At 37.4% G+C, this 12,026-nt stretch overlaps 1 protein-coding gene across 1 annotated transcript in view; it reads left to right on the top strand.

Moving 5' to 3' along the window:
• The window catches only part of LOC127448609 (unconventional myosin-XVI-like), a 311,203-nt gene that overhangs the window by 31,757 nt on the left and 267,420 nt on the right, over window positions 1-12,026 (top strand). The window contains exon 2 of the mRNA XM_051711276.1: window positions 3,775-4,035. Coding sequence (XP_051567236.1) covers window positions 3,775-4,035 — 261 coding nt within the window. The remainder of the gene's footprint in view (window positions 1-3,774; window positions 4,036-12,026) is intronic.

Below are 12,026 nucleotides of genomic sequence, written 5' to 3'. Positions count from 1 at the left end.
GATTTGGCCACTGGGGCAGTGTTTAGAATTTTGGTAATCACAGACCGATTTTAGCTAAAGAAAATTCAACCTACTGTTTCCAATTTCTTAGTGATATCAGTCTGGTTCTGAGTACGGTTCGTGGTGGGCATTTGATAGAGTTCATTTTGAGTGCTCACATGCAATAACACAGAAAAAATTAGACACACAAGCATGCGTGCTCAAGGCATATTCACTTAAAATTCCCTTATTTGGACAGTAAAATGTGATTGGAATGTGGAGTGCACAATAATCTTTGTTAACTAAATGTTTTTTTTTTTCTTTTTTTTTTTTTTTTTGCTTAGATCGACCATTATCAGACCACTATTTACTAATTATGACATGCCTAGACATGACTGTGTTATGAATAAAATAGAATCAGTTGTCTTAAGATTTTGTTGAAAAAAATAGAATTTCTAATTTCTGTCTTCATTAGATTGTTAAATTAATACAATAGAACAAAATAGAATAATATCCATTTGGAATATATTTTATCCTTTTAGTTCCATTAATAAAATAGAAACATTTTGGAATATATTTTATAATTTCAGTTCCATGAATAAAATAAATTAGAATGGAACAGAATCTTTTTGTCTCCTTCAAATTTTGTTCCATGAATAGAATAGAATATGAGTAATCAGTGTGACACTGGGGAAAAAGCAGCATTGTCAGTGGGGTTTTTGGCTCTCAGTTTAACGGGTGCCAAATTAATCTTGGTGAGAGACAGCACTTAAAGACAGAGTGCGTGTTTTTGTGTGTGTGTGTGTGTGTGTGTGTGTGTGTGTGTGTAAAAGAGCAATAGAGGGCAAAAAAGAGCTCCCTCTTTAATTTGTATACTTTTGAAACTTTTATTTCCCTGGCTGAAGGGCTCCTGGTGACCTGAAATATCTGAGTAATTACAGCTTTGCACACAGGCCTGTCTGAGAGAGAGAGTGAAGTTGTCCTTCTAACTGCTTCTAAAACAGCCTTAGGGAAGGGGATTGATGTTCCGTGATTGGCTTGATAGAAGTGGCCACATCAGCAAGGTCAAACAAACTCTTTCTAATCCACACAAACTTTAAAGCTCTTACTTTAATGCATGAATAAAGGATTCATGGAGCATGTATCAATTGTAATGGAGTGAACCAAAATCTTTAATCATGGTATTAGAAAATGTGTGTGTATATATATATATATATATATATATAATATACATTGGTGGCCAAAAGTTTGGAATAATGTACAGATTTTGTTCTTATGGAAAGAACTTGGTACTTTTATTCACCAAAGTGGCATTCAGCTGATCACAATGCATAGCCAATAACGTGAAAAATTACTATTACAATTTGATAAAAATGTTCAGAACTTCTTCAGCTACTTAAAAGGGTTCTTGCCGATGATGTCTGGTAAGGACCTGCCTTACAACAGGCCTACAAGCCCTCAGTCCAGCCTCTCTCAGCCTATTGTGGACAGTCTGAGCACTGATGGAGTGATCGTGCATTGCTGGTGTAACTCGGGCAGTTGTTGTTGCCATCCTGTACCTGTCCCGCAGGTGTGATTTTCGGATGTACCGATCCTGTGCAGGTGTTGTTAAACATGGTCTGCCACTGCCAGGACAATCAGCTGTCCATCCTGTCTCCCTGTAGCACTGTCTTAGGTGTCTCACTGTACGGACATTGCAATTTATTGCCCTGGCCACATCTGCAGTCCTCATGCCTCCATGCAGCACGCCTAAGGCACATTCACGCAGATGAGCAGGGACACTGGGCATCTTTCTTTTGGTGTTTTTCAGAGTCAGTACAAAGGTCTCTTTAGTGTCCTAAGTTTTTATAACGGTGACCTTAATTGCCTACCGTCAGTAAGATGTTAGTGTCTTAATGACCGTTCCACAGGTGCATGTTCATTAATTGTTTATGGTTCATTGAACAAGCATGGAAAACATTGTTTGAAAATCTGTAAAGTTATTTGGATTTTTACAGAATTATCTTTAAAATACAGTGTCCTGAAAAAGGGACGTTTCTTTTTTTGCTGAGTTTATATATAGTGTTTATTATATCTCACCAACCATACACAACTAAAAGAAAGTGGTGTGTAGCAACCGCCTTTAATAACAAGTTCTTCCTTGTTTGACTTGTTTGGGACACTTCCCGCTCTGTATTTTTGTATTTTGTACATGTGTCTTTGTCTCTCTCATGTGTAAATGATCTTAAAAGTCCTGTCTACTTATAACGATTGACTAATTTCTACCATGGCACAGTATATATCATCACACCACTAGACCATTGCTATTGGCAGTTTGTTCTGTGATTGTCCTATACATGATTCACTGGTGGTCATGTTTGTTTAGTGTGTGCATATGCACATGAATACCTGTATTTGTGTGTTTCTGAGTTAATGGTGGACTCAGCTTAGCCTAATAGTCCATTCAGCTTTGTTTTTTTATTCCAAATTTCTGTCATTTACGCAGTAATTTAATGATTTAATTAGAAGTTATGTTGGAAATTCTTTTTAGAAATTGTTATACATGTCCTATAATAACCTACAGTATATTTATCTCAATGGGTGCAGTTTTCACCTTTATTAATATTTATGGCCCTCTGCAAATCCCAGAGCTTTTGGTCAGCACTGCTCTGCTGTACAGTATGTGTTAAGGGAGTGAGTTAGCTTTGTGCCATGCTAGTGCAGGAGAAATGCAGAGTCATGATAACTGAGTCTCTCTGTCGGCATGTGTAGGGAGAGTCTTGGCACTCTCTCAAGGTTAAACAGACATGCTACTCTGCACAGTGTGCCAGATTAGATTTGAATGGACTGAGCTTTGAGAAATATACAGACTTTTCTAGTCAAGCATCAGTCTTGACCTGGTCTTAGTGTGAAAACAGACAATTTCTACAGCCCGTTTCATATACAGTCTATACTGTATAATCTGCATAATAGTGCATTTCAAATGTAGTATGATGAAAATAATTTCACATGTTATCAGCTTGAGGAACACATGTTGCCCCCAGATTGCCAACTGTTTCAGGTGATTTTTGCAAGTAGGCTTTGCATGAATGTTTTTTGGGGTGATATTTTCCATAACCCCATGTGCTATGAAAAAAGATGTTTTAAAGTTTGGACTTTCAGTTAAAAGAGCCAGTTGCCTTTTGATAGAGGCATTTGACATACAGTATGCATTAGCTGAACCAGCCTGATAAATACATTTTTAGCATGATTTCATGACCATTGTTGTCATTTGTTATTCAAAGTGGATAGGAGCTGTACTTGAATGCCTATTGCCTACATAGAACATAGCTGCCCGAAGAGTGGATTTCCAAATTATGCAAAAGTTTTCAGTCACCAATGCCACTGTAGAAATTCACCATTTCAACAAAGTTACCCATGATTAATTCACTCCATGAGTGAAAGTGTCCAATCGCAGGGCAATAATTTGGCTGTTCATGTGCTTCTAACATGGCAGCCCCCATGAGGTGACCCTCTTTGTGTAGATTTAAACAGCTTTGATAAGGTTACCGATATGACTGATGTGTGCATGTGATTTTTATACATTTGTTTCAAATTTATTATTAGTTTCTTTAGAAGTAAAACTTTTTAATGATGAAAAAATACTGAATGCACCAAGCCATGTCTGTGATTAACTGAATTTATTCCTTCTTCCCTCTTTCTTTCCCTCTATCCTTACTTTCTTTCACTCTCTCCTCATGTACCTGCTGTTCCCTTCCCTTCTTACTCCCACCTACCTCAAACCCTCTCCTCATCCTCTCCTGTCTCTGTTTCTAGGTTGTTTTCAGCTATGTAATGTGTTCAGGCAGAACATGGAGATAGACCAGTGTCTGCTTGAGTCTCTGCCGTTGGGCCAGCGTCAGAGGCTGGTCAGACGCATGCGCTGCGAGCAGTTGCGGGTCTACTATGAGCGGGAACGGATGTCACAGAAGCAGAGCTTCGCCAAGCCTCGGTCCAGCCACCGCAAAAAACAAAGGATTAGCTTTACACTCTCAGAAGTCATCCAGGACGCAATCATACGACACGATGACAAAGAGGGTATGTGTGAAAAGGAGTGTGGCCATTAATAATGAGAGAAATGTTTGGCTGTTTTCTTGGATTCATGTTGGAATCTGTGAACTTTTAACAAGTTGTGTGCAGAGTGAAGTGGACCAATATGTTGACACTCAAATATGCTGCAAACTCTCCTCTGTAAGGGGTCATTCATACAGGGTGTTTTCCAGTGTTAAAAACCACTAAACGGAGCACAATGGGAATGTCTTACAAAAATGGCATGAGACACTGAAAATAAAATGTAAATAATAGACTGAAAAAAAAAAATTAACTAGGGCTGGGCGATATATCGAATATTCACCATATAATTGTGATGATTTTGCTGACAATTAAGCAATATCGTGAATATATGTGTTGTGTATGCACTCGGCTCATGATTTAGTGCTTCTAGAGCAGTTCACATGCATTGTTAAAGAAAAGTACTGCATGTTCAAGCATTCGCACAATTCCAATTATTAGTAACCACTACAAATTCGGTTAATTTTTTTGCTTTATCGATTTTGTTTTAAAAATGTTTTTCATTTATTGAAACATGAAAAACATAAACAAAAGACATTTCTAAATTCAAATTGCACTTTAAACTAAACAAAAAAAGTAATACAAACAATGTGATCAAATAATGTTATTTAACCACCTCCCCAAATCCAAACATTTACCGTCTCCAACGGCCCCATTTGTCATCACGCAAGCATCCGTCAATGACACCAGGTGGAAAATTACTAATAGCCTACAGATTAAGAACTAAAGACAATCATAAATGTAAAGACAATAATAATCATAATAAATAAGCCTAATAAATTCCCTTGTGTTCCCAAAATAATGCTGCCAAATCTGTGTTCAGATATTATTATTATGTTCAGATATCAAATTTGTGTTTGTATTGTGTTTTGGTAATACAGTTAATGCTGCCTAAAGAAAATACAATAGAACTCAATTTTAGGTTCAATGTGAACCTGTCTTGTATTACTTTATGATTTAATCACTTTTGTCTTTGTTTCTTTAATACAAAGATATCTATTACTGAACCTGCAGAGTTGCGTTCACAATGCATGCTAATGGCATGGAAATAAAGCGAACTAAACTCACAGCACCTCCTGAGATGATCGGAGAAAATTTGCAGACATTATTCTTGCAAACAGTTTTCAGATGAATGAAACATGAGCTTGTTCCATGAGACAGGCTTGCACTGCATGCCGACATGCGTGCTCCACAAGACAGTCTCGTGCTGCACGCCCCTGAACAAACAGCGAATCAGACACAAGCACTGACGGTCTTTCTTTTGTCTGTTCTTGAAAATATAATAAAGTGTGTTTCTTCAAGCACATGTCTTTGTAACTAACAGCATTTCTTGTCATGTGTCACTCTGAGACATCTTACAGGTCGCCCGCCTGTTGCGGGTAGATGAGCAAAATTACCCACGCATGTAATAGATTTGGACAAGGAGCTTGCGAACTGGATTCTGTTGGTCGCATTTTGCGGGTGGCGGGTGCTAGTTTCACACCATGGGCTACGGTTCAATATATTGGGCGACTTGCCAGATACATGATTATGCCATTTCCCGATATTGTCGATCATCGTCTGTCAATGAGTGTCACAGTCGGCATCGGGATCTTTGTAAGACATCGTCAGTATCCTATAACATCGTCCTATCGCCCAGCTCTACAAGATATATTGAATGTAGAATATTCTCAGTAGGCTGAAAAAATATAGAGATATAATTTGAAACATAATTTGTTTGAAGGCATGAAACTTTGCTGTCCCATAAGCTTTGGGAGCTGAGGAGCCGTTAGATTAAAAACATTGAATAAAAAAAGGAGGTGAACCATAAGCTGGGCAGCCTTTTTAAAGAGTATGTGCTGTAGATCCCAAGAAAGTTTTTACTCTTGGTTAAATTCTACTTGTTCAACAACACTGAGTAAATTATTTTTGTGTTGTTATTAGCATGTCATAGGTCCAAAAACAAAAAGGACAATGCCCACATTCCCAGATGTAGTATATACAAAATGAAGGCTGTACCATATACCTGCATGGCTAAAGAAAATCCTTTATTAACAGGAAAGAAGTAATTTTAGCTCAGGAAACAAAAGGGTGGGATCTGAACAAAGACAAGACCGCAAGATGGACACCAAACATCAAATAAAAGCACAACATGAAGACACATAAAATAAACCAAAAAACACTAAATAGCCCCCAAGCCATAACACAATGTGATTATCATGACATACTGTACATCTCACTAATGACATTAAAAGAACAAAATTAAAAGGAATGGGGTGTTTGTTTGTATGTGCTCCTGATGTATTTTGTGTGTGTGTGTATGTGTGTGTGTATCTGAGAGAGAGAGAGAGAGGGGCTGCTTAGTCAGTGGCCAAAACCGGTGAAAAAGGCCAAATTCATTTCCAGAGAGGCGAGCCGTCACAGGAGTTGGAATTAGCTGACGAGAATTAGAACATTCCTCAAGCTGATAATGGGCCAGTCAAAAAGCTTATATTCAGAGTGTCCCGTGCCACTCTCGGGACAGGCAAAAGTAATCTAATCAAGAGCTTGCGCAAGACAGGGTGACTATCACAGAGTGGCCACCTTCTGCCATCATGAGCAATGGCGCAATAGCGCAGTAAATTAATTCAGCCCAAGTCAGCTATTTCTGCCTGTGACTTTGCGGTAGGGAGTGGCAGAGCCATTCTCATTCCGCTTATGCAAGATAAAGGTGAGAGCTCTCTCATTTTTAATGTAGTGCCATCTTGCCGTGGAGAACATAAAGCTTATTTTATCACCCACTATAGCTGTTCTCATTCTAGTACTCGTTAAAAATACTCAGGTAATTTTGAAGTCATACAGACTTATTTCCCAGGTGATACAGATGGACTCTGCTAAAACAGGAAAATAACTATGGAAAAGGTAATATCTGTTATCTACATAAAATGGATATAATAGATTTAACTTGGGAAGTAATTGAAAAAAACAAAAAAACAAAAACAAATACACACATAACTTCTAATAAATATTCATGGTATTACTGTGTGCAATTCAATGAATTTACAGTGATTCCAAAGTAAAAAAAAATAAAGTTCATTGTAATCTGTTGACAAATTGCAATAAATATCTCTACTTCAAATAAAATAAAAAAATAAAAATAATATTTTTTTTTGATGATATAATGAAGGCTGTGTGGGTGGGGAAGAATATTAACCAATAACGTGATAACATTAGGGATGCACTGACATGGACTTTCTGGGGTGATACAGTAATTCACAGCTCATTGTAGCCCATACTGATACCAATAACTGATCATTTTACTTTTTACGATTTAACAGCGTAAACTTGAGTTGCTGGCTTATTTTTCTCCTGTTTTCTCCCCAATTTGGAATGCCCAATTCACAATGCGCTCTAAGTCCTCGTGGTGGTGTAGAGGACGAATCTCAGTTGCCTCCGCGTCGGAGACCGTTAATCCGCGCATCTTATCACGTAGCTTGTTGAGCGCGTACCGCGGAGACATAGCGCGTGTGGAGGCTTCATGCTGTTTTCCGCGGCATCCACGCACAATTCATCACGTGCCTCACCTAGAGCGAGAACCACATTATAGCGACCACGAGGAGGTTAACCCATGTGACTCTACCCTCCCTAGCAAATGGGCCAATTTGAATTGGTTGCTTAGGAGACCTGGCTGGAGTCACTCAGCATGCCCTGGATTCGAACTCACAACTCCAGGGGTGGTAGTCAGCGTCTTTACTCGCTGAGCTACCCAGGCCCCCCAAGTTGCTGGCTTATTAATTAAAAACTACTAAACAACAAAATAGATGTTGTTTAAAACTTAGAATTTGGTTGTCTCAGAGACGATGGGGAATATTTGCTGCTTCGGTTCCTGGGGCAGCTGTGAGGAGTTCGTGAGTTCTTTTTTATGTTTTTTGTTGCACTAGATATTGTTTATTCTTGCTACGATTATTATTGATTTTGTGTTTGCTATGTTTTTGAAGATGTTGTATGAGTGGCACTATTACTAATAGTAATAACGATGCCGGAGTGAATATTACATTTGTTAGTTGGAATGTAAGAGGAATGGGGCACCCGATTAAGAGGGGAAAAGTGTTTGCACATTTAAAGTCGTTGTTGGCTGACATTATTTTTCTTCAGGAAACCCATATTAGACCCAGCGAACAGATGCGGCTTAGAGCAAATTGGATCTCGCAAGTTTATCAAGCCACTTTTTCCTCTAAAGCTAGAGGTGTGGCTATACTTTTTAGGAAATAAATTCCTTTTCGAATGCACTCTATGGTGTCTGTCCCTGTGGGAAGATATATTATTGTATCCGGATTCATTAATAATTTCCCGATTACATGTCTTAACGTGTATGGGCCAAATATAGATGATCCTGGTTTTTTTTTAGGAAATTATTTGGGCTTATTCCAGATACTAACTCGACTAATTTGATTATTGCCGGAGACTTTAATTGCTATTTGGATCCTCATTATTTCAAGTTCCTCCTCCTATTCAGTCTGTAGGTGTTTTAAATAATTTGATCAAATCTATGAATCATGTGGATATATGGAGATTACTTAACCCGACTGCTCGTTATTATTCTTTTTTCCCCATGTTCATAAATCCTATACACGTATTGATTACTTTATTATTGACTCCAAACTAATTCAGGGGGTGACTCAGTACAAATATAATAATATTCTCATTTCTGATCATAGCCCTATTTCTATGGGTCTGAAAATTTTGCTACCAAGGGCGCAGTATTGTTGGCATTTCAATCCTCAATTATTAATGGATATACAGTTTCAATCTTATATGTCTGAGTGTTTAAGCCAATTTTTGGAGACCAACGACATGGGGGGATGTTTCAGATTCTTGTCTGTGGGAAACCTGTAAAGTAGTATTAAGTGGTCATATTATTGCATATGAATCTTCGCTGAGGAAGGAGAAGCGTAGGCATCTGTCTGAGATAGAATCCATACTTCCATCTTTAGAACAAACATTTCATTCATCTAAAGCTATGATGTTCTGGCGGATTAGCTATCAAGCTGCCGATAACTTGACAGACATGCATCCCAAGTGGCTGTACTTGGAGGCTCAGTCAGTTGTTGGTAGCTCCCTAGCTGCTTTTCTTTTTTCCAACCCTGTATCTTTAAGGATGTCACAATGTAAAATTTTTGTTGTGCTCAATTCCATTAGAATTTTGAATCAGTTGAAGACCGCGTTGAATATTACGCGTCCTTCAGTGCTCATGCCTGTTTGTGATAATCATAATTTTTTGCCTGGTCAGTCGGATAAGGTATTTTCACTGTGGAGAGGCAAAGGACTGACCACAGTTAAGGACTTTTATGTAAATGGAACATTTGCCACTTTCGAACACTTATATAAAACCTTTGATCTTTCCCAATCACAATTTTTCCGATATCTACAGGTGCGCCACTACATAAAACATTATTTTACTGAGTTTCAGGATTTGCCTCAGGATCATTATATGTATGATCTTTTGGGTCAACCTCCTATGGTCAAACATTTGGAGACACGGTTTGTTTCTTTGTTTGTTTCTCATTTTGCAGTGTCTTCAGATCACCTCAAAGTAGCATGGGAAAATGATTCTGGAATTAATATCTCAAACGAGATTTGGGAAGAAGGACTGAAGCGAATTCATACCTGCTCTATTAATGCAACACCTGTTCTGTCCGTATATTAGCTTTGACACATTCTCAGCAATTATGTCTTATGTTTGGTATGGTGGTGGCTAAAAGGGTGATCTTGATGGAATGGAAGTCCACTTTAACACCAAGTTTTCATAAATGGCTGGCTGAAATGGTTGCTGCCCTCAAGCTCGAAAGGATTCGTTTTTCTAAGGTCGATGCTTCTAAAAAATGTGTTAAAATCTGGGGCCCCTTCCTTAGGTATCTTTTTAAGAGTTGAAATTTGCTTGGGCACTTATGCAATATGGATAACTTCACTCTTTTATTCCTTCACTCCATTTTTTATGTTTTGATTAAGTTTGATTAAGTATGGCTTTATTTAAGGTATATATTTGTTTGGGTGTTTTTTTTTTTTTTGTGTTTATTTTATGTATAGCATACTTTTTGTATACATTTTGTGAGACTTTGATCAGTTTTATGTTTGTATAAAAACTGTTATAAATAAAAAAATAATTTAAAAAAACGTGGAATTTGGACTTCACAATATGACCAACTCTTAACTGCTGCTATTTAAGGTTTGGCAGAAATATTACAAATGCATGCTGATTTGAATGTGAAATAAATGTTGCTTTGTATCCATTTATTAAAATTAAATCGATTATTTATGGTAATCCTGAAGGATCAGCAAGTTAAATAGACAATAATGAGGATATACATATTAGGGATGTGCAGAAAGACTAATTTTACTGATGTTTAAACGAAATTTTTTGAGTTGACTAGTCGACTAGTCTGAAAACCAACCTTCATAAAACAGTAAAAATAAACGTGTTTATCTGACCTATTTAAAATACTTAATCTATTCCAAACCCAACGCTAAATTCCATTGAAAAAGGGCATTTATCTGTGATGTATGATCATTGTACATTAAATATCGAACATTCACTGAATCGACGTTAGCGAATGCAGGCATATTTATTGAAAACAATTGAATTGGACCAATAGAGCAACTCTAATAAGCTGTTAAAACAGGACATTGTTGAAAATAATTAACAGGTATGCCAAATCTATGAGAGAAAACAAAATGCGCTGAAAAGTTGAATGTATTTCACAACATGCAGTCGTGCATTAGCCATTGATCTAATATGACAGCTGTTAGGTAAAGAACGTTAACCAATAACAGTTACGATGTAAAAAAAAAAAAAAATAGCTATAGGATAGAAGAAATAGGCCTGTGATTTAGCCTACAATAAACCTAATGTATTTTAAACATGATGTTCACATAGAATAAAAGATAGTTTAACGCATTATGCAGTCGGCACCTTGTTGAAAATAGCCTTCTTAATCAGCAGATAAAAAAAAAGAAATGGCATACATAGCCTAAAAAAGCATATATTTTTGGATGAGCAAAATTAACACGTCAACATGGTCCGGTGAAAGACGGGACTTGACTCACCTGAGGCGACTGTCCTGCGCTTGAAAAAGCCTGCACAGCGGAATAATAACATACAAGCACGCACCGATTTAAAGAAGACTCAAATGTGAAAACATCCGTAGCGACTTGTTACCCAACATTTCAGAAATCCGCTTCCTGCACCACCACCGAAATGATTTCATACTACTTTGCTGAGTTTGCTTGTCTAGCGAGAGGACATTTTCCTGCAAGGAGTGTGTGCGACGTGAGTGAGAGAGGGAGGAATCACGTGCAGCCTGAGGTGAACTGAAACTTTGTATCTGCTCCAGAAATCCAATACAAATATTTGTATTATTAATTATATTTAAAATGTGTAACATTAATATGACAGTAATTTAAGCGCAGTCTCTGTAAAAATATAAAGCTAAATTAAATGTGTAAAAATTTTGAATAGCTTAATGGGGGGAAATATTAACTGACTAGTAATTCCATAGTCGACTAGTCTCACACATCCCTAGTACATATGGATGTAATGAATTTAGCCAAAATGAAAGAATAAATTAAGAGCATGTAATGCAAATTAAACAACAAAACACACAACACAAGCAGAATGCAAACACAAATTTCTGTATACACTGTGTAATATTTATGCCACTTATTGTTTGGGAAATGGCATTCACTATATGGCCAAAAGTTTGTGGACACCCCCTTCTAATTAACGAATTTGGTTACTCCATTAAATCCAGTAAAGAAAAATCTTAATGTTTCTTTATGTAATTGCTTGGGCTTTGTGTGCTGCCAAATTTGTGGCAACTGTTTGGGGATAGTCAGGCCCCATCGACCAACATCAGTTCCTGACCTCACTGATAGCCTCGTGTCTGAATGAGAGCAAATCCCTGCAGCCATATTACTACATATAGTATAGTGGAAAGCCATCC

The sequence above is a fragment of the Myxocyprinus asiaticus genome, chromosome 11 (genome assembly GCF_019703515.2).
Source record: "Myxocyprinus asiaticus isolate MX2 ecotype Aquarium Trade chromosome 11, UBuf_Myxa_2, whole genome shotgun sequence".
Lineage (NCBI taxonomy): Eukaryota > Metazoa > Chordata > Actinopteri > Cypriniformes > Catostomidae > Myxocyprinus > Myxocyprinus asiaticus.
Note: the sequence above shows the minus strand (reverse complement) of the source record. Positions and strands in the feature narration are given on the sequence as shown.